The following is a 22814-nucleotide window of genomic DNA, read 5'->3' as shown; positions in this document are numbered from 1 at the left end:
TGGGGACGGGCAGAAAGAAATGCTTTTTTCCTCCTGTCAAATCTTATCCTATCCTTGGCTAAAGTCATTCCCCGTGCTGTGTATTTGAGACTAAGGACTGTTCTGGTCCCCAGCCCGTGACTCAGATCGCCGGCTTTCTCCCAGTGAGTTCCTTCTGCCCCATCAGTCAGCTCTGCACCCGCTGACCCAGTCAGGGCTGGGGGAAGAGGGCGGGGAGAGCCTACTGTTTGGTGAGTGGGCTTTAGGACCCAACGGGAACCCGTGCTTCTTGCAGCAGCCTAACCCAGAAGCAGGGGGGAATCCTGAACCGAGCTGAGAGGGCTTCCCCGGTTCTCCTGGGAACCCCATCGCCCCCCTGCCAGCACGCACCTGAGCAGGTAGGACCGCGCACACCCCTTCCCAATTCCCCCTGGGCCGCCTTCCGCCGGGCTTCCCCGCTGCTGATCTGGTCGTTTCCCTCTCGCCAGTTCAGGCTTTCCCCATCCCTCCTCCCCCACTGCTCACTGTGGTCCTGGGAGGTGGGGGCCTGGGAACAGTGGGGTGTCTGAGAGCTCGGAGCCCCCGCGCCCCACAGCGCCGTTCCTGCACTCCCCCCAGGCACTGCCCGATCTCAGGCTAAGAATGGAAAGTCGGGGGAAGGTCTGCCCAGGCCCCACGCCCTTGCACCCTCCTTTGCAGCGTTGCTTAATGCCCCTTCCCCCACCTCACCTCGACGGGAGAACTGGCAGTGTCGGGGCGGTAGCGGAGGGAGCGGGAGAGGGACCTGAGCCTCCCTGGGGGATTTCTCCGGCGCTTCCTCCTGGCCTCCTGTCCCCCAGAGCTCGGGACTTCAGCACCCCCCACATCCCGCCTCTGCCCCCAGATCCATACTCACCTTGTAGGGGAACGAACGCCCCTTTCCAGGCTCCTCTTACACTTGGGGGGCTAAAGACTTTGCTGGAGGGTAGTGGAGGTTGTGAGTGGTTTTTGGTGACCTGTTCCTCTAGGGAAAGTTCTTTCAGCTTAGAACCCCATCCCTGCCACGACCTCAGCACCTATTGCAAAGACAAGACCCTCACCCCAGTGTGTGTGTGTGTGTGTATGTTTAGACGATGTGGTTTTAAGCTCTATAACCTTTGCATAAAAGGTGGCTGTATGCATGGAAGGGGAGAGGTCCCAGAGTGTGGCCCAGGCCAGAACAGGCTCAGCCCAGATGGCTGGGGAAGGGGGTGTAGACCAGATCAGGAAGGCCACCCCACCGTGCCAGCTCCCTGGATGCCTTGCCTTCCAGAGTCTCAGGCTCCTGGTGTTACCCCCAAGCTCCTGCACGCCTGCAGGCTCTCTGGGAAAGGGCTGAATGGCACCCACTGTTTACAGCGGCTGATTTTTCCCTCCAGTCGGGGGCTGACAAAGCCTGCTCTCTGAAGATCTAGGGCATCTCATTCTGGTTTAGTGGGTTTGCAGGAGGGCCGTATGACTTGTCTGAGTAACTGTGTGAATGTGTGTATCGCCTCTGAGCGTAGCTGACTGAGGAAGAGAGTGATAGGAAAGACTGGTCACGCTTTGGGGGAACCCCTCTAGCTCTGTGTCTGGTGGAGTGGGCGGCTTGTCCCCATCTGGTAACTCCGTTGAGGTGTGGGGTGTGCTTTGCTCTTCTCCATGACTCCCCAGGTCCCTTAAGGGTTGGTTTTGGAGGAAAGGGTGGATAAGGGAGTGACTTCAGACTTAATTCTGCTCTTGACCCAGGAAGCAGAGCTTCTGAGTGTGAGCTGGTGTGTGATTTACACTAACGGCTTAGTTTGTTCTTTCTTTCTCTCTTTCATCTTTCCTTCCTTCCTGTCTTTCTCTCCCTTTTCTTTTGTTTTCTTGTTTTTGCTGTTTTGGTGAGACAAGAAAAGAATTTATTTCAGTGAGGCCAATACCAGGAAGACAGCAGACTTAGTTTCTTCATTTGTAAACACTTACAAGGCGATCAGTAGCAGGCCCCACTTGCCTGATAGGGACACCTCTATAAAGACCCCATAAGACAATGTATCAGACAGCTAGGTGCAAATGGTAGTTATGAGGGGGGAGTGGGGGTTCTAAGACAAGATTCTTTTCCTAAATCTAGGTCAGTCTCCCTGCCTTGGCTTTCCTTCCCCCCATCCTTGCCCATCTGTGGGAAGGCAGAACCAGGCAGGCCGTTGCCCCCAGGGCTGTGGAATTACCCTAATGCAGGGGGTAACTGTCACCAGAGAGCCTGTGGTCAGAGAGGACAGAGCTCTCCACCAGGCTTTTCTTCCTCTGGGGCTCCACACCTTCTCCCCTGAGCCCTGTCTCCACCTTCCTTCTGCCATCCCTGCTCAGCGTCCTTGTCCCTGTCTCTCCCCTGCCCAGTGGCCTCCTTCTCCGGCTCACTGGACAGGGGCCCTAATCGGATTGGACAGCTGAGATCTGTGTGACGGCTGAGAGCAGGCGGGAGGGAAGCCAGTGGGAGGATGGTACAAGGGCTGCCCCTGGCACTGTCCGGGCATCCCAGGCACCACCTTGGGCCCCGTGGACTCTTGGCTTGTCTTGGCCCTGGGGAAAGGATGCCAGAGGAGGCTAGGAATGAAGAGTAGGGGAAGGGGAAACCCCAGGACCTCTTTGATCTTTGGTGGCCTTCATGTCACTATCTCTGACTGTGACCTGGAGGAGAGGACAGCAGGTGAGAGCCAGGCTTGTCCTGCCCCCTCCCCCATCCCCATGACCCCACTTTCTTCTCTCCTCTTGTTGGGAAATGTGTTCACTTTCCCCACCCAGCCCCTTTGGCCAGTTCCCCCTTACGGGTCACATCTGGGAGCTGCTGGGGGCACTGTGTGTCTGCCTCACTGTGGGCTGTTTCCTCCCCTCCAAGGTATTTCTCTCACTCACTCTCTGGGCTGGGAGCCAGGACTCCTGGGTTTCCCGCCTGCCTCCTGGTGCAAGGCTGCCCTGCAGGCCTCCAGAGAGTCGCTAAGCTGGTTTCCTTCCTCCTTCGTGGGGAGGGCCTTCTCCCTGGGCTGGGAGGTATCAAGAATCCCAGGTGGGCTGGGGTGGGGGCGCCACAGCACCCCGGCTCCTCCCTTCTCGCCTCTGACTCAGCTGGGGGGCAGCACATGCCCTGCCTGGCAGGCACAGCCGGTTCTCGCCTCCAGGCTTCCATCTTTGCATGTGGGCAGCCAAGATCTTCTGCTCTTCTTTTTAGCTTTTTTTCCCCCATGGTATCTGGGGGTGGCCATTGAAACCCCTCTGTACCCACACATTTTGGGGAGCAGGGGATTAGCATAATTGAGGCTGGGGCGCTATTTTGTCTTCTCTCCAGCTGGGCCAAGATGAAGGAAACCAGCACAAACTTCCCCATGCCAATCCGTTCTGCCCTCAAAAGACCAGTTAGCGGAGCCAGGCCCTGCCCTCTCGGTGCCCACAATGTGGTTGGCACTGATTTGTCAGAAATTGGGAAGGTTTCCCTCTAGACTGCTTGCCTCCTCTCTCCTCCTCTTGGAGGGCAGGGACAGCTCTAGGATTGTAGGCACTTATGGGCAGGCCTCCCCCTAGGGAAGGGGTGTGGGATGCCCCTGAGATGGCCAAGTTGGCATGAGCCCCAGGCTGGAGTGCTGGACTTGGTGTGGAGCTGGGAGTTTGTGGGGGAGAGCAGGCCACGGGCCTCCCTGCCCCCCTCATTTCCTGCACTTTGGGCAGCTGTGGGCGAGAAAGGCTGCAGGGACTATTTTTAGTTGGTCTGTCCCCTGGCAGGAGGGACGTGCAGAAAAGCACGGGGCAGCAGAGGGGCTGGCCAAGGTGAGGGTGAGCAGGCAGGCGGAGGAGTGAGGAAGAGCCAGAGGGGCAGCAGACAAGGCAGAGAGGCGCATTGGGCTGGGGCAGGGCCTTGCTGAGAGGGTCCTGACCCATGTAGATGGGCCTGGCTGGGTAGGGGAATCCTGGGGACCCCCCTCTTGGGGCTCTCTGTCCTACTAGACTTAGAACCCAAAGGGGCTTTAGAGACCACCTAGACAATCCCTCCCCCTTACAGAGGCCTACACAGGGAGGCAAACAGAGGCAAACAGGTCTACACAGGGAGATGTCACTTTCCGTAGGACACTCCGCCAGTCACTGGGCTGCACTGGGGCCCCAACCCAGACCCCTTGCACCGGATTTTCTCCCATCAGGGTCCCTTGCCGCACCTGATTGTGCCTCCCTCCCTTACTGGTCTCTTTCCCTCTGCTTGTTTATGCAGGGTCTCTGGTAAGCCCCAGCTTGGTTTGCTTATAAATCTCCACCATGTGGAGAGAGCCTGTGTCCAGGCTGGAAGGAGGTCAATGTTGGGGTTTGTTTAGGTGGCCTGTGGCCACTGGTGTGAATCCAGGTGCTGGGCCTCTTCCAAACAGGCTCACAGGCTGATGAGCTTGGGCTTGGAGACACCTTAGGGAAGGGCCATCCGGTCTCATTCCGTCTTAGAGACCCAGAGAGGGCCTGGATTTGTCCACAGTCCTGGGATGAGTTGAGGACAGACCAAGGACTAGGATTCAGCTTTGCAGGGTCTCCAGAGCCCCCATCCTGCCCCACCTAGATCCTTCTGGTTATTTGCCAATGCCCCCAACAAAGGAGGGGAACAGGCAGGAGAGGGCGTAGATTACCACAGGCTTCCAGTCAGAAGTGAACCCTCCTCCAAGTCCTGGGGGCAGGGGCCGTTGGCTGAACTTCAGGAGGAGAAAGTTCAGTGGAGAATTATGGTCCATCAGAATACAGTCTCTTGCCTCAGCCTCATCCCCAGGGCCGGTATGTTGCACACAGACTCTGCTGGGAGTGGCGCCCCCTGGAGTTGTTTAGGGCTCTGCCTACGGAACCAGATGTGGTGCTTCTGTCCCCCACCTTCTTTCTTCCAGTCAGCGTCAGATGCAGCTGGAAAAGGAGGTGTTCCAGGTGGGCTTGAATCCAACACGCCCTCCCCCACCCTGTCTCCTGCCGCTAGGCGGCTCCTAGTCCTCTGTTGCCCGCCCCCTCCCCACCAAGCCAGGGAGATGGGCCACTAACCGGGGTGCAGGAGCCCCTCCCCCTCTCTCCACTCAGTCTCTCTGTCTCTGGGGGGCTGATTTATCATGCCCCCCCTCCATCAGGCCTGCTGCAGTGTGTGAGAAATCAATAGCGCAAATGGATTGAGGTTGTTCAGCCTGTCGACTCCCCTTTGGGCCCCCCCCCAACTCTCCTGGGACTTGGCGAGTTACTCAGTCCCTTTCCGCTCCGACCTCCACACCTAGTGGTTGCGGCTGGAGCATGGAGCGCAGGAATGACCCTTTCTGTCCATCTCTGTCTCTGTCCCTCTCATTCTCTTTCTCTGCTAGACTGGGCTGGCCTTAGCATGACAAATAACTCTCGAACATTTATTTTCTAGCCTGGGTGGGGTGGGGGTGGAGGGGCTTAACAGGGAGTAGGCTGCCAGCCAGAGGTGGGGGGAAGCAGGTGGGTGAGGGAGGCAGTGCCCAGGGAGAACTAGCTGGGGAGGGATTGGGTGACAGCCCACCCCGGCAGCCTCTGGTAACCCAATCCCTGCACCCCACCCTCCCGAGTCCCCTCCTGTTCAACAGCTTCAGCAGCTGCTGGCAGAAGCAGGGCTGGCAGAAGTGTGTGTGAGTGCATGTGTGTGTGTGCGCATATGTGCGTGTGCGTGTGTATATGTGTGTGCATGCGCGCACGCGCTGGGGGTAGAGGGGGCTGTGGGGGTTGGTGGTGCTGCCAGGACATGTTAAAGGAGCCGCAGGGGCCTGGGTACAACTTGGGTGGCAGGAGGAGGTGGGGCCGGTGGGCGAGTGGGTGGTGAGTGACGGGCAGGGGGCAGGCCGCAGGGGGGCAGGGCAGCCCAGGGGTCTCACAAAACTTGTCTGCACTGGAACAGGGCCTGGTGAGCTGGGGGTGGGCGGTGATGGGGGGGCCGGGGGCGGGCACAGCCCCAGCTTGTCCTGGGATGCCTGTTCTTCACCAGGGGGCGCAAGTAGCCATGGAGGACACGGCCTGCCCCCGTCTGCCATCCCTGGGCTGTGCCTGCTGGGCATCACAGTCTTGGTGACTAAGTCACTTCTGTCCTGGGGCTGGCAAGGTGCCAGGCTCAGCTCTTCTCGGTAGGTGAGTCACTGCCCTGGCATCTCCCCCGGATGCAGCTGAGTCACCCGGCCGTGCCTGCTGGGCAGGTGGGCACCATGCTTTGGGTGGGGTTTGGGGGGCATGTGTGTAGCCCCCGGTGTCTCCTCTGATCTGTCTCTGGCATGTCCCGGCCCCACCCACAGCCCTGCATCGTGGTGCCAGGATGGTGTTTGTCCCATGTGCTCTCTGGAGAGGGTAAAGGACAGGGCAGGAGGCAGCAGGGAGCTGCGTGGAGATGTTGGATTTGGAGCAGAGCGGGGGCGGCCGAGGAGGGGACGGTGGGTCAGAATTTCAGCTCTGCTGCTGGCAAGCTGGATGACCTTGGGTGAGGCAGTTTCCTTTCTGCACCTCAGTCTCCTAATCTGCACAATGGCAACAGGATTCCTGCCCCCAGTGACCCTTCAGGACTGCAGGGCAGGAGCATGCTTGTGGAAGGAGCTCCCCTTGGGCTGAGGGGGGCTGAGGGGGTTGGAGGGCAGCCAGGGAGGGGATGAGAAGTCAGGCACTGGGCAGGTGCCAGCAGACGTCTCCCACCCCGCCTGCACCCGGGGGGGTCCTTGGAGGGCAGTGCTTCCCGTCCTCTCTTCAAGCTACCAGGGTTGCTGTTCTTTAAGAGTTCCCCAGAGGCTGTGAGAGGGAGGCCTTGTTTTGCTGGAGGTGTGGACCCTCCTGGGGGGTCGCAGGGCTATTTTGTATCTCCTTTGGCTCCTGGGTGCTCCCTTGGGTTTCCTCTAGTTTGGAGAAGGATCCCTGTCTTGGGAAAACAGTGGCTCAGGCTCCTTTCCCAGCCCATTGCCTTCTGTGTGTGGGAGGGGAAAGGCAGGCCCTAAAGAGGAGCCTGTGGGCCTGTGGCTTTTCTCCGTCTCCTGGCCTTCTGCTGCCACCTGCACTTTTCTCCCCTTCTGCGTGAGGGTCTCTGCAGGTTGGGGGTGGAGACCCTGCTGTGGGGCTGGCACAGCTGGAGTTCAGCGGCTGCAGATTGGGGACTCCTGGCCTCCCACCTGGGAACCTCTCCTGTTTCCTGGAGTCAAGCCTGGGTAGGGCTAGACACTGGGTCCCCTGAGCAGGGGGTTAGTGCCCCAAAGGCCGGTGGGCTGTGTGCTTATACCTGTGGGTGTCTGAGGGTCTGGCTCCCCCATGGGGAATGGGCATGTGGGGGCATGAATTTCTTCCTTCATCAGCACATGGCCCTACTGCTCTGTCTGTTCAGGAGTGTGCCCCACACTCTGCTCTGTGACCTTGTGTGTGCACAAATGCATCTTTTATGGGCTTGTTCGGTTCTACAAAAAAATGTGGATACACGTGTGCCCTGCGTGTGCACGTGGGGGTATACACATGTGTGCTCTGAACGTACACATGGGTGTGCATATATGGGTGTCCTGCGTGTGCATTTTACACATCTGAATCTCGTGCACACGGGTGTATGTGACTCCTCTGCGCTGGCTGGTGTATGTGAGGGCTGCCCTTCTCGGGAGGCAGCCTACCTGTGTTTATGCATACTTGCAATTTTGTGTTCGTGGTCCTTTCCCTCTAACCTTAGCTGGAAGGGATACTGGTGTAATCTGGGGCAGGAGGAGCCAGTGCGGGCTAGGGGTGGCTGGTGCAGAGTCCCCTCCCAGGCTGGTCTCTCACCCCGGTGACGCCCCCTGCTGCTGGTTAGGCTCAGGCTGGAAGGCCTGGTTGCGGGAGGGGGGGGGAGGAGCGCTGGGGGGGAAGGGGTTAAGCGTCGGCGTCCACATCTGGGAGCCATTGGCGCATTCCTGCCCGCTGAGCGCATGTTTGCGGATGGATCTGGACGGGACAGGACGGGAGGGGCTGGGCGGGCGGTTCGCACCGGTGGACGGAAATCCAGAGGAGAGCGAGAGACAGCCGGGCCTGGAAGGCGGGAAGGGGCTTAGGGAAGCGCTGCCTGGGCACCCTTTCCTTGTGCCGGGCCTCAGAGCAGAGCGTCCCAACGACCCGGCTTGTCCTACCTACCAACGCGGGGAGGGGCTAAAGCAGGAGGGAGGCAGTCAGATACCCCACTTCTGCACCCAACTGTGCAGCCAGTGCCATAGTGGACGGAACCCCCGTGTCCGCTCCCGTCTTCCCACCTCCGGTTCCTAGTCTGTACAGCGGGGACTGTCATGCCCGTGGCTTTGAGAGCTCTGGCAGCCGGATCAGGCTGAGAGTCTCCTCACTGGGGTGGAGGCCTGGGAGTGTGACACTTCCCCTTCCAGTGGGAAGTCCTGTGGGGGGACTTGTGGTCACTTCTGGGGGTGGGAGTTGTTCCTTAGTGATTCTGATTTCATCCCCCAGGAGGCTGCTAGAGGTGGGGACATGATCCTTCCAAACGCAGTGGCAGGCTCAGAGGTGGCCTGTGGCTGTGTTGGGGACTGGGGTCCCTACGGATGGAGAGTGATTCAGATCCTGGCCCCCTAGAACCAGAACGTGAGCTTTCCTGGCTCCTCCAGCTGGGGCCACGAGAGAGACGCTTGAGTCTGATAGTCCTCTAGCACGGAAAGGGTGCTCCTGAGCGCCCCCTCTTGCTAGCCTCTTGGAAGATCCGAGGGTCATTGCCCTTTTTGGGGAAGGGTACATGGCGCCTAGACGCTGGGGATTGGGTTGGGCCCGAGTTCCTGCGACCCGCTTGGGCTGGCGAGGTGTTAGGGGGAAGAGGAGAGGAGTTACTACTCGAGGGAGGTCTACTTACTCTTGCACTTCCTTTTTTTTGCAGATGAGAAAATTAAGATTCAAAGAAAGGAAGGGACTTACACAAGGTCGCACAACTATCAGTTCCAACTGATCCCTGGAGGATTATAACTATGGGAGTCAGGGGCTTGATAACCGGGCCCAGAATCAGTGTATTAACTTACATATTATACCGCCTTCCCTGGCTTAAGCGTGGGACGTGTGTGTGCTGTGTGTTGTGTGTGTGTGATCTGTGCCCCAGCGAGTGTGGGTATGTGTGGTTGGGGGCAGGGGATTGCGACACCACACACTGCTGTCCTTTCTCTACAGTGCCCTCTTTCCATTCTTTCCGCAGAACTTCTCTTAGTACTGAATCTCTCCTTTTGGGGTAGAGGGAGGGAATTCTCCCAGATTCCCACGGTCCGGCCTTCTACCAGGCACGGCTCCTTTAAGACTCGCCCTTCCCTGGTTCTGTTAAGGGAGGGCGTGATCCTGTGGGCCCGCCCCTAGCTGGTGATAGGTCAGTGGGCGGGCGGAGGCGGGCCTGGGGGGGGAGAGGGCCTCCCCTCCTGCTCTGCACCCTCCGCGCCCCCCCCCCAGTCTGGGGCTCCGGGTAAAGTTTCAGCCTCCGCACGTGACTCGCCATGGCCGCTGCCTTCGCCCCGCGCCCCTGAGCCTCGGCCCCCCAGACGGCTCCTCTCCCGGGACCCCGTACCCCTGACGCTTAGCAGCACTGAGGCGCAGGGTCAGGGCAGACGCTGAGCCCGCGGGCGCCCTGGACGGATTGCTTCCTCCCGCTGTGAGGTAACCTCTGCCCCGGGGATTTTGGAGAGCCCCGGCTCCCGCCGGCTTCGGGGCCCGGTGGCCTGGCCCAGATAGGAGCTGCGGGCGGGGATCCGGTGCCGGGAGGGTTCCGAGGGGAACCCGGGGTTTCCTGGGCTTCCTACTCCGCGGCGGCGGAGCCCAGGGTGGGGGAGCCCAGTCTGTGCGTATGTCTGCGCCGGAGTGTTCGCGCGCAGCCGTGGGGCATCTGGGGCCGTCTGCCGCGCGTGTCCCCGGCGCCCGAGCTGTGGCAAAACCGCCGCTGGGAACTCCTACTCCCTCTCTTTTTTCTCTTCAAAAACAAACAAAACAAAAAGACTTTCAAACCTGTTTGGGGGAGAGATCGGATGCCCAACGGACTAGCCCCCTCCTTTCCCTCCTGTTATCTGAGCTGCCCTGTGGTTTGGGGAGAATCAGCCCGGAGGCCCACCCCCACCGGAGCAGCCGGCTGGGGGGCGGGGCCCGCTCAGCTGGTGTCCCCCGTGGAGTGAGGGAGCCGACTGAATTGGGTGCGGAGTCAATGCAGTCAGGCGAGGCAGGTCTCTGGGTCTGTTGCTACTGTGGGGTTGTGGAAGCTTTTTGGGGTGAGGGGAGGACGGAGTGGGCTGGTTGTCTTTGCTTTGCTGAGGGTGTATGGGACCTAGTGCCACCCACGAGGAGGGGAAGCTGCTAGCCAGATGTGTATGTGGAAGGGGGGCGCTGGAGAAATCAGCTTGGCTGAGCCCTCCCTCTTCTCTGGGCACTGCCCTATTGTCAGGCTGCTCAGTGGGAAGGGGGGCAGGCCACCAGTGTGCTAGGCTGGGGGTGAGGACCAATTCCTGTGAAAATCAGATAGAAAAAGACCCGAAGCCTTGGGAGAAAATTTTCTGCCTCTGTCCATTCTCTCTTGGATAGGGTTCCCATGTGCTGATATGGTGGGGTACCCTCCGCACTCACCTGGGGCCAGCTCCCTTCTCTTTTGCCACATTGCCTTCTGCCTTCGGGCTGTGTGCACATGTGTGTATGTATATGTTCTTAGAGGGTCTTGTACCTGACAACACTACCCCACCCTGGAGATTTGCTCCTGGCCGCCATCCCTCCTCCACTTCCCTGGGTGGGAGATTCAGGGATGACTCTTGTCCCCTTCCCTGACTGCAGTGGTCACCCGGCAGGGTCGTTCCAGGGAAGTAATACAGTAAGGACGCCAGGTCTTGGTACAAAGTGGGCTCAAGCCCCAAACTCTCCTCCAGGCCTTGTGCTTGATGGGGAGGCTGGGTCGGGGAAGCCCCAGATTGGAGTGGAGATGGCTTGGCACCTTGGGGCTTCCCCTGTGGGGGGTGGAGATGAGTCTGGGGGAAGAACAAGAGAAAGAGTATTTGGAGCTGGAGGAAGTCGGTGAGGGGGAGGTCAGGGAGTTTGCCCTATGAAAGATTTTAGTGCACTGGGAGGGGCTAGGACATCAGTTTGCTTGGGAGTCTGGGTCATGTTGGTCCTGAGATGGAGCAGTCGCTAGAGTCAGACTGCATTAGGCCCTTGGGAGCTGAGGATCTTAGCTTTGGAGCTTGAGGGTGTGAGTGAACGTGCATGAAATGGTCACGGCAGGAATTTCCCCAACAGACTGGTGAGGGCAGTGTGGATGAAGTAGCAGTTCTGAGAAGACCCTGGGCTTGGAATGGCTTACTCCTGGCCATCTCCTCCTATAAGTCCTAAATTTCCATCCTTTGTTTGACCCTAAATGCCCCTGCTACCATTCTGGGACACTTTTCTGGTCCACCTCCTACTCCCAACCATGTGGCAGCCTGGCAGGAAGCTAGCCGTGGGCAGCCCCCTCCTGATCACCCCTGTGCCTCCCCCACTGGGCACAGTCACCCACATGTGCCATGACGTGGTTCCTGCTACCTCGTCTGGTGTGGGGGAGAGGACACGGTCTGAGTGGCCCTTCAAATCTGTTTTTGGGGCATTGACCCAGACCCTAGTTAATTACCTCCCCTTCCCTAAATCCTTTGGTCTTAGAAGCTAGCTTTGCACCACCCCCCCCCGCCACGGACCTTTCCCCCAACCCACTTCTTGCTCAGATTCCAGGTTCTTTAGTGGGGTAGTTCTCAGAGCTGTGCGACTTGAGGGTGGGACATGCTCCAAAATACAAAAGCTCAGTGCCCAGTTCCCTGTCCTTTGGGTGGTATGGGCTGGGGCAAGGCAGGGCCCGACCTGGGTTGGGCTGAGGGGTGGCTGGCTGTATACGGCCTTTCTGGAGGTCTTTTTAGGAGCAGTGTCCTGGATCTAGGGTGGTAGGCATCTGGGGAAGGTAATCCTGTCCCTGTGAAGAATGAACGTGGTAATCTCTGCTTGCCCAGTGCCCCACACCCCTTTCTGGTGGCAGTGGTTTGGGGAGAGTGGGAAGCTGGCAGGGTCCCAAGCAAGACGGCCAGGGTAGTTTTGACTTACTGGGTTTTGGGAAAGGAGTGTGGCAACTGATACCCTAGCTCCCAGGGCTTTGGCTGCACATCCCCTCTGATGCCTGCTGTCTTCCCTCCATTCCCCTCTCCACCCTCTGGCTGCTGTCTAGAGCCCACACGGTTTGTAGGGGGATGGAGGGTGGGGGCGAGGGCCTGGATCTCTGTGTGTGTCCAGGGAGTGTTCTAGGGATTGGCAGGATTGGCTGAGAGTGTCTGGGTGTCCCTACAGGGTGGGCGGCATGCGGGGACCAGGCCCAGAGTGTGAGAATGTGTCAGCAGCGGTGTTTCTGTCCCCCGTCTGGGTCTGGCTCGGGTGTGGGTGTCTCTTGCTCGTCTGGATCTTGCCTCCCGCTCCAGTCCCCGCCCCCCCCCCAGCTGGGACCGCCTGCTTGCTCTCCCTCTCTCTCCGCAACTGGAGCCTCCCTTGCCTGTTCCTGGAATTTGGAGAGGAGGAGGAGGAAGAGGCAGGCAGACAGACCTCCCACACTCTAGCCCGCCCGCCTGGCATCATGGGGAAATGAACTAGGTGCTAGAGAACTCAGGTTTCCCTGCCTTCTCCAGACCCACTGACAAACGTCACAGAGTCTAGGGAGCCGGGTTGTACAGAAGGGCCTTGGGCTGCCGCCGCCTCCACCTGCCTGGCAGTCATGCCTCCTTCTCCCACCCAGCATCCTGCCTGCCTGGCCCCTGCTGGGACCTCCAGACACCACTGTCAGCCCTGGGGAGCGGGTGGGGGATTAGACTGCTGCCAGGCTGGCCAGCACCTGTTGCCAACCCCCAGCCCTGTAACTGGAGCTGGCCATGGAGGGGGCTACAAATGACAGGTGGAATTTCTGCAACCAGGCACCCCCGCCCCCTGCACTGGATATGCTTTTCCCTTCCGGCCCCGGAACAAGGAAAGCCTGCCCCCCCCAAGTGTCAACCTGATCTCATGGATGATGTCCCAGTCCTGCCTGTGGGGGCAGGGCCTGAGAGGTGGGCAGAGGAATGAGTTTATTGCTGTTTGCCCAGTGATCCCCCTACCCCATTCTCTGGCTGCAGAGCTGGGCTGGCCTTGTTTAAGTTAACTGAGCTCTGCAGCTCTGGGAGGGCTAGGGGGCATGGGGGTTGTGGATGGGGGTGGTTCTCTGTTAATGTTTTAATTGCATAAAAACTGGGAGCTCAGCTCCCGACCAGTGGGGAGTCTGGGTCTGGCTAGCCGCCCAGTTTGGGCTAAATATAGTCTGGGACATCTGCAGAGAAGGGGAGGGGGGGTGGAGGGAGGTTCCATTCCCCCCACCTTCCGCCAAGGTGCCCTCGTCTGGGCGGGCACCTTGGAGCAGGGAGGGGGGATTCCTCAGCACAAAAGGCAGGGGAGAGGCGGCGGGGGCTGGGTACAGTTGGGATCTCGCCTGTCTGGCGGCCAGCAGCTGCCTGAGATGAACCCGGAGGCTCAGGACAGAGCTGGAGTGGGGCGCACAGGCTGGATCCAGTGGCTCTGCTCCCCTCCCCCCAGAGCTGCTTGAGGTCAGGCAGTCTCTGCATGTCACCGTGCCCGGCCTATGTGTCACTATGACCCACTCGCTGTGGGCCTCTGTGTACACACCTACCTAGGCGTGGCTCCCTCCTGGCCCCTCCCCCAGAGCCTCTGTCCCCTGGGTCCTACCGCAGATCCCCAGCCCTCCTTCCTTCTGTCCCTTGGCCCACAGTGAAACCTCCAGCCCAGGAATCGAGACTTGAGAAGGGGAAGCTGCGGTGGGGAGTTCTCTGATCTCTAGTCACGGCAGGAAGTGGAGGGGAGGGGGAGCCAGGGGGAGAACCGTGAGTGGCAGGCTGGGAGGGAGGGCATGTCAACCCTGCGGACCAACCTCACACACTGCGGTAGGGGGGTGGCCACCCTCCTGGTTGGCCCCCTTCCCTCCCGCTCTGAGTGGGGGAAGCTTAGGGGACAGCTGATTCTCCAGGGGCTGCTAACAATCATTATCACCCCCCCACACTGAAAAAAAAATGTCTTCCTGTCACGTGCCTGTCACTTCCTGTCCCACTGTGGTTCCCGGGATGTTTGTTGTTGGTTACCATGGAGATGGCTGCCGTGGGCACTACCCTGGTTCTTGTGGGGAGGGAGCTGCCCCTCCCCCCAGACCCACAGTTGTTGGGGGGATTTGGGGGGGCCTGCCCTGGGGGCTGTTTCAGGCTGAGTGTGTGTGGTCTCTGATGCCCCAGATCCCCCAGGGCCCCCCAGACTTCTATCTGTGGGAAGGAGTCACAGCCACCTACTTAGACCGAGTGTTGGGGAGAGTGTGACCCTGTCAGGCTGTGCTTAACTGTGGCTGACTGTGAGTCTGACCTGTTGTGCAGACCCTGTCCCCTCCAGCCTGGGTCATGTTCCCTTAAAGATGTTTCACAGACGTTTGAGTAACCTCTGCTCCCTATCTCCTTTTACCCCTGGAATCTTCTCCCATCTTGTGTTCTCATGGAAACTGCCTTCCTCAGGGAGCTTCTGTGATTTCTTGGGGTTCAGGCTGGAGTGGGAGGAGGCTCTGAGCAGGTTGTGTGTGTGTTTTCGGTGGTGGGGAGGTGGGGGTAGTGGCCTACGGACCATCCTCACCCCTGCACACAGCCTGTACGCCCAGCTTCTGTCTGGGCATGCAGGTGCCCTGTGCTTTAAGGGGAAGGCCACGAGACTTTGTGACCCATTTTTCCCACCCCCTGTGGGCTTCCCTCTTCAGCCAGGGATGGAGAGGAGAAGAGATTCCCCCTAGTTCTAACCCCCAACTGGTAGGTGGGTGTAGAGGAGGAAGTTCCTGGGGGGTCGATGGATGGGGGGGTGTGGGGCGAGGTACAGTCTGACTCAGGCCTGGTCTGGGGTCAGAGCCAAAAGGATATCCTGAGGCAGGAGGGGGGGCGTTTCCAGCTTCCCTGCAGTCTGGGTCCCCAGGGAGAGGTGCTGGGAGGGGACTGGTAGTGCCGTGTCCTGCTGACTGTCTGCCCTGGGATTCAGAATCTCGCAGTCTCAGCTTTAGGGCAGGCTGAGGGGATGAGCGTGGTGGTGGTGGGGTTGCCGTGCACACATACACACACACACACACACACACACACACACGCACTCCCACTCTGTGGGAGCTCTGTGCTCCTGTTGTGAGAGAGCTGTGCTTCCTGCATGGCAGAGTGGGCAGACGAGTGGTGAGGGGGCAGTTGTCAAGGGGAGGGTGGGGAAAGCCCCATGCCAGACTGGGTCTAGGAACGGTGGTTTCCAAGCTGGGGGGTCCCCTTTGTCTGTGCCCCTTTGGTCCCCCACCCAGACAGAGGTGCCTTTGTTTGGTCCACAAACTCCTGTGGTCTGGCTGTGGCTTCAGCAGGCTCATCTCTTCCTCTTCCTGTTTTCTTCCTTCCCCGTAGGTTGCTCCCTCTCCCTGAGGCCTGGGCTGCCCCCTGCCCTTTCACCTACTCCCTGCTCCGAAAGAAGACCCAGTGGGTTCTGGGAGGCCCCTTAGCACCCTGATCTTCGGAGGTCCTGAGCACGTCTCCTGGGGGCTCTGGGGTGCATTCCCCGGGGAACACAGGCATTGGAGGCCCCATCGTGCCCTCTGAGACTAGCCTTTCCTTCTCCCAGAACCTGGTCTGTCCCGGGCTTGGGCTCTTCCATTCGTCCTTTCTGCTTCATGTTCAGTTGCTGCCGAGCCTGTGGGCATGTGCAGGTCTGGTGACCCTGGGTAGCTGGGGCAGAACCCTGGGCCAGGCCTGCTGAGGAGACATCAGATGCATTCTCCTGGGGCTGAGTGCTGCATCTCTAGGCAAGTGGCCAGTGGCAGCCTCCAGAGGAAGGTGCTAGACTTCAGCCTTCCCTGAACCCCCTCTGAGGAGGGCTCTGGGCCTGCACAGGTTTGGGGCAGGTTTTCAAACAAATCCTAGCTCCAGTGAGGGAGGCCTGGGGTCCCACGGGTCTGGTAGGGAAGAGGTGCCCTGTACCTGTTCTAGCATCATCCAGGTGATCCTACTCAGGCCCCCTTGGGGTGCTGATCTCTTTCCAAGTGGGGCTGGCCTTGCTGGCTCTCTGCAGCTGGGCCCCTGGTGAGCAAAAGGTAAACAGAGGACCAGAGTGGCCAGACTGTGGGCTTGTGGGGGAAGAGAGGGGTGAATGCCTTGGACAGAGGAACCTTTGGAAAAGGGAAAGAAGGAATAGGGGTCATCACTGCTCCCCAAACCTTGCTGAAGATCTGAAGAACTTGGAGGAGGGGAAAACTGTGGCTGTGTGTGTGTGTGTGTTTTCCTGGAAAGTTTATAAATAGTTCCAGCCCACTCTTCTGGTTTGAAATCTGCTCCCATTCTACCCTGCCCGGCTAGCTCCTGGTAGGGTAAGGGGTCCTAAGGGGCAGGTCTTTGTTTTTACCAGGACTCATGTTCTGTGTATCCCTTTGCCCCCACCCAAGTTGAGCTGAACTTTGGGTGTCATTTGCCCATGATTCACTGACTGTCTAGAATGTTTAGGAAAGCCCCTGTCTCCCCTTCTTTTAAGTTCCGCGGTCCTGATCCCCTTCTGTCAGCCTCTCTGGGACTGCATGCCTTCTGTTCCTTGGGAGCCAGTGTTGCAGGGGAGCCTGGGGAGTGGAGAGGAGGGAATAAATGAAGAAGGGAGGCTGGGCCAGTGGGACTTGGGGACCCCGGCTCCTCTTCCTGGGGATAGGAAAGAAAATAGTCTATTTCTCTGCCCCTCCTCTCCTCCCCAAATCCAAAGGTTTCCCTTTTTTGGTTTGTGAAATGAAAGAAGGGAATTTGGGAAAGTGTTGCGGTTGGGCCTCCACCCACATCCCTGTCCTCAGTCTGGGGGGAAGCAGACCCTGCAAAATGGGTAACTCTCTGTCCGGGGCCTGTCCACAGACACCAGCCGTGGCTGGGGAGAGGGAAGGGAGAGCGGACACATGGTCCAGGGAAGCACCGGGGCTGGTGAAAGGTGTGGGGACAGGCTTGGTTCCCTAGTACCTCCTGTATGCCCAATGCTGTGCTATGTGCTTTCGGACTTGTCTGTCTGAAATCACACCCCCAGTTGTTGAGGGGTGAAGCTCACAAGCAAGTAAACAGATACTTTAAGAGGTTAAGTGACATGCTTATGGTCACCCAGAGTGGCAGAGCTGAGATTTGACCCATCAGACCTCTTGCTCTACCATCTTCATGGCTCGGTCAGCTCTTGCCTTCTTCTCTGGGGATGTGAGTCTAGGGACATAAGGACTGGGCAGCTGGGGATGCCTGACAGTGGAGAAGGTATCCTGGCACCTTTTGGGAGTGAGGGAGGCTGCAGTGGACTGGGTGCGTGGCTGGTGGTGGGCCCTCCAGCTCCCACCCCCTTCTGCTGTGCCCAGGCGAGACAGCGTATTGGAGGTGTGGGCCTGTGGTTTTCTCTCCCTTGCAGGAGGGTACCCATGGGCCATGAAGCTGGCGGGTATAGGGTGGAGGTTGGATGTGGGTAGTTTGTTTTCCTTTTCTTTGGTGCTGGTTTTGATTCTCTGACAGTGTCTTCTCTCCCCCTGGGTGCAGGGTGCTGGGGCCCAGGTACCTCCCCAAGGGTCATGGCTTCAGAGAGATGAATCAGGGCCTGTGCTCTTTGCCCCTGCCCCATCGTGCCTGACCTCGCCCATCCCTGTTCCCTGGCCAGCCTGGCTCTTGGCCCATTTCTCTGAACTTTACCTCCTCCCATGGCTCAAGGCCCTACCCGGGGAGCTGAGTTACTCTGTACCAGAGTTTGCAGGCTGAGCTGGATTAACGAGAGCGAGGCTCTGATGGGGTTGGGGAGGCATTTCAGTATCTCCCTGGGGTGTGGGTTTGGAGGTGGGGGTTTGAGGCTCGGTCCAATGTCTGACTCCTCACGGGCAGAGTTGAGGCGTTAGTTCTTTCTAGTTCTCTCTCCTCTGGGGGTCAGGCTGGAATGCCAGGGGTCCAGACAGGACTGACAGAATCTACCCTTTGCCCCCAAAAGCTGGGTCAGGAGGCCTGGGGTCTGGAGTGAATGGCATTCTGGACGTCAGCCTCCTGGACCTTACCTCAGGGAGGCAGGCCCCTGTATGACGTGAACCCGCCCGAGTGTTTGTCAGGGGGTGCCCCTCAGTGTGTGTGTTTGGTGCTGGGCCCTCAGGGAGGCAGATGCAGAGGCCAGGCCTGGCTTTGGGAGGGCCAGGGAATGTGCAGCTTGGGAAGCTGCGGGGCCGTGGTCGTGTGTCTGTGGGGAGGTGTGTCCTGGGGCCGTGCACACAACCCCTGAACCATGTTCATTGTGTGCTAAAGCCAGGTGTAGAGAGATGGTATCTCCAGGTTCTCTCTCCTCGCGTGCGTGCCCGCGCACACACAGGCTGAGGCACGCAAGCATGCTCTTGCCCACCCGGACACGTTTCCATAGACCTACGTGTGTGTGTTTCTGCAAGTGTGTGTGTGTGTGTGTGTGTGTGTGTGTGTGTCCGACTGTCAACGCTGATGAGGCTCAGCCAACCTCTCCTTCCCTTCAGCCTGGATCCCTCAGCTCGAGAGTTCCCGTTGTGTGGGGCCCCACTGGGGTGGGGGGTGCTGGGGTGGCAGCTGGCCTGATGGGTGGGGCCCCTGTTCCTCTGACGTCAGCCTTCTCAGCCTGGGAGGGAATCAGGGGCCTGGGGAGGGAAAGGGGCACCTCATTCAGGAGTAAGGAGAGAGACATTATGGTTCACTTCTGGGGGAGCTGCCCCCTTCCCTAGCAAGTACCTGTCCCTACCTCCCCCTCCCTCAGCATGGCCCAGCTGGGCCCAGAAGTCCTGGCCTTGTCCACAGTGGCCTTGGCAGGAACTCCTCCATCCTAGGCATGGTGCTTGGCCAAACTCTGGCTATGTGCTTGTCCCCTGGACTCCAGGTCAGAGCCTGAAGCCTGGGGCTTCAGACCTGGCGTGGCCTGAGCTTGGGCAGGGGGAGGGGAGTGGAGAGGGAGGAGGAAGGTTACGGGTTGGACACAGAGGCAGTCCTTAGTTTGGTTCTTCGGGACCCCGTTTTTCCTTTTTTCTCTTTCCTTTTCCCTTCCTTTCTTCTTTTTTTAATATTTATTTTTTATTTTTACGTAAACTCTACTGCCAACACGGGGCTCAAACTCAAGACCCAGACATCAAGAGTTGGCATGCTCTGCTGACGGAGCCAATCGGGCGTCCCTCCTTTCTTCTTTTTAAGAGCTTTATTGAAATGTAATTCACATACCATAAAATCCAGCCACTAAAGTGTACAATTCAGTGGTTTTTGTATATGCACTGCTTGTGTGACTGTCACCACAGTCCATTTTAGAAAATTGTCAGCACTCCCAAAAGAGCCCCCCTAGCTCTCAGCAGTCACCTCCCGTTTCCTGTAGACCCACCTCCTAGCCCCTGGTAACCGCAGTCTACTCTGTCTTTACAGATGTGCTTACCTTGGACATTTCATATAAATGGAATCATCAGTATGTGGCCCTCTAGAACTAGCGTAAGGTTTTTAAGGTGTACCATGTTGTAATAGTGTATCTCGGGACCACCTTCCTTTCTGTGACAGAATAAGCTTCCATATGGCTGCACAACATTCCCTTTACCCATTAGTTGTTAGATATTTGGGTTGGGTCTACTTGTTGGCCATTTTATGAGTAATGCCGGTATGAACATCCATGTACAAGTTTCTGTGTGAACTTGTTTTTATATCTCTTCTTGGGTAGATACCTGGGAAGGGAACAGGCTGGATCCTGGGGTAACTGTTTAACTTTTGGAGGAACTGTCACACTGTTGCCCAAAGCAGTTGTCCTATTTCATATTCCCGCCAGCCTTGGAGGAGGGTTCCAATTCCTCCCTCGTTATTCGTCTTTTTGATTATAGCCACCTTAGTGGATATGAAGTGGTATCTCACTGTGGTTTTATTTATTTATTTATTTTAAACCGATTTTATTTATTAATTTGATAGAGAGAGACCACAAGTAGGCAGAGCAGCTTCCATATGGCTGAGAGAGAGAGAGAGAGGGGGAAGGCAGAGAGAGAGAGGGGGAAGCAGGCTCCTGGCTGAGCAGAGAGCTTGATGCGGGGCTTGATGGATCCCAGGACCCTGAGACCATGACCTGAGCCGAAGGCAGAGGCTTAACCCACTGAGCCACCCAGAAGCCCCTCACTGTGGTTTTAAATGGCTGTGCTTCTTTCTGTCTGTCTCTTTGCTTTGGTCTTTCATCTAGGGTTTTCACATATAAATAATGCCGTGTATATGCCATATGTGTGTGTACCTACATTCATATAGAAATACATTCATGCACAGGTATTTGTGTATGGATATCCTGGGCCCCGAGAGGGTTTGATTTGAAGCACCCTCTTGTGGATGCTTCTCTTTTCCCCTTTCTCTCTGCTCTTGCTGCTGCCTCCCTGTCTCACTGGGTCCTGGGATCTCCGGGTTCATCTCTGTCTCTGCCCCATGGTGCTCTCAGTGCATGTCCTCTGGTCCCAGCTGTTCAGACAGGTATGGATCTGTGTCCACACTGTTGGGGGGCCATCTGGTCCTTCATCTTGTACCCACTTCCCACCCCGTCCAGGAATGTGGTTTCTGCAGACGGTGTGTGGGTGAACTGTTTTTTTAAACTTTAAAAAAAAAAATATTTATTCATTTATTTATTTGAGAGAGAGAGAGCACAAGCTGTGGGGAGGGTGGGGCAGAGGAAGGAGCAGGCTCCCCGATGAGCAGAGAGTCTGATGTGGGGCTCGATCCCAGGAGCCTGAGATCATGACCTGAGCCCAAGGTAGAGGCTTAACCAACCTGAGCCCAAGGTAGAGGCTTAACCAGCAGTTAAGGGGACCTTAACTCCCAGGTCCCCCTTGTGTGGGTGAGCTTTGATCAGTCCCCCCTACCCCTTCATTTGCTAGGGGTAGGGAGCATCCTCTCTGGGCAGTCACCGCCCTCCTGATGGCCTGCCCACGGGTGGCCCATCCTGCTGGTAAGCATCAGAGATGACACCCAGGAGTCCTGGGTTCCCATTTCCCTATTTGTGTGTATGGCAGCAGGCCTCCTCCCTGGGCCTGTGGGACAAACCCGTCTGGGGTGCTAGGGCTTGGATTTTGGGGGGAAGTGGTGTAACAGGGGCCCCCTGGCCTAGGAGTCATTTTTCTGAGAAGTGCCAATGCTTTAGGGAAGCGGCTTTTCCTCCCCACCCCACCACCCCAAGCACACGGTTCTTTGCATCTTGACCTCAGGTAACCCATGCTGGGGGGAGGGGGGCCAGCTGCCTGCCTCTGCTACAAGGATCCTCTGGGGTGGCAGACCCTGACCTTTCCCCTCAGGACTGTGGGTGAGAGGCCCTTTGTGGCTCTGGGCCCTATCCTCGTCTCCCTAGCCTGGCTGTGCTGTCCTACCACCCCCAGCAGTGTCTGGGCCCTGCTCCCAGGCTGTCTCTGCCAGCCAGGCATAGTGCCAGCTGTCTGCTCAGCCGGGTGCCACGGGAAAATCTCCGGCCGCCCAGGTTGGGGAGCTCCACGGGGAATGCCCAAGTACCCACTCCTCGGTGCCCACTCACCTGTCTTTTCTTTTTCTGCAGTGCCACAGGACATGGCCCCCCCAGCTGCCTAGCCAGGGCCCATCCAGGAGAGGCATCCTCTTCGGTGTCCTGAAGGCCAGCTCTGGACCTTCCCAGAAAAGTGCCAGCTCACAGAACTGCTTGACCAAAGGACCAGCTCTTGGGACATCCCCCAACCCACCCGGCCCCCAGCTTGAGTGGGGGATCCAGGACGCTGAGATTAGCCTGCTGGCCTTGGACAGCAGCTCCAGGACAGAAAGGGGGGGGTGGGCCAACCACCCAAACCCCTCTGGGCCCAGGCCCCATGCCCCGAGGAGGGGCAGCCTGAAGCCCGCCAGAGCCTCCTGCCAGACTGTCTGCCTGCCCTTCTGACTGTGGCTGCTTGGCATGGCCAGCAACAGCAGTTCCTGCCCAACACCTGGGGGAGGGCACCTCAATGGCTACCCGGTGCCCCCCTACGCCTTCTTCTTCCCGCCTATGCTGGGCGGCCTCTCCCCGCCAGGCGCTCTGACCACTCTCCAGCACCAGCTCCCAGTTAGCGGCTATAGCACACCGTCCCCAGCCAGTAAGTGGGGTGGCGGGAGGCTCGGTGGGGGGGACTTTGTGGAGGGCAGGAGGTTTTGGGCTGGGCCTCTGCCAGTGACACCTTCTCCGGATGAGGAGGACCATCATTAGTGTGTGTTGCGGGGGGACAGGGGGCTCAAGGATGAAAGGCTTGTAGGCTGATCGCAGTGGTCCTGTCTCTGGTGTTGGGGGCGGTAGAGGGAGGGCAGCAATAATGCTGTTGCTCGGGGCTCCTGGCGCCCTCTCCTGAGCCGTGCTGTTGAGGGCCTTATAAATAGCTCCAAGGACTGGACACAGAGGCCGGAGGCGGGTAAACAAACCTCTCGACATTTGGTGGAAATGGCAACTCTAGTGAGAGTGGCACCCCACCTCCGCCCCACCCCAGCCAGTGCCTCTGAGGGAAAGGGCTTGAAGGAGCAGCGGGCCAGGGCGGTGGGACCCCCCACTCCCTCCCCCTGCCAGCTCCGCCCACAGCTGCCTGGTGACCTCACTGTGTCCCAGGAGGGGGCGCTGGGCCTGGACTCCGGCGGCGTGCTGGCCTGCAGGCTCTTGGCAGAGCCTGTGTTTCCTCTGTGACTCCACCCTCTGCCATGGGGGTCGCCTGCTGGCAGGACGGGGGTCTCAGTACCCTTCCCCGGCTGGCCGAGCCAGGTAGTGGGAGGCGGCAGCAGCTCTGGCCAGCTGGCAGAGTCCAGGCCTCGGGCCTGCCAGGCCGC

General features: G+C 58.6%; 1 protein-coding gene across 2 annotated transcripts in view; it reads left to right on the top strand.

Moving 5' to 3' along the window:
• The first annotated feature begins 288 nt into the window (after positions 1–288).
• The window catches only part of RARA (retinoic acid receptor alpha), a 44284-nt gene continuing 21758 nt past the window's right edge, over positions 289–22814 (top strand). The window contains exons 1-2 of one of the 2 annotated variants that reach the window (XM_044248033.1): positions 289–377; positions 21556–22099. In XM_044248033.1, the coding sequence (XP_044103968.1) occupies positions 21922–22099 (178 nt within the window). In that variant the 5' untranslated portion in view covers positions 289–377; positions 21556–21921. Of the gene's footprint in view, positions 378–9385; positions 9589–21555; positions 22100–22814 lie in introns of those variants that run through there. The other variant, XM_044248032.1, reaches the window with a different exon arrangement.

The sequence above is a fragment of the Neovison vison genome, chromosome 5 (assembly GCF_020171115.1).
Source record: "Neovison vison isolate M4711 chromosome 5, ASM_NN_V1, whole genome shotgun sequence".
Taxonomy (NCBI): Eukaryota; Metazoa; Chordata; class Mammalia; order Carnivora; family Mustelidae; genus Neogale; species Neogale vison.
This window is presented reverse-complemented; position numbering and strand designations above follow the sequence as displayed.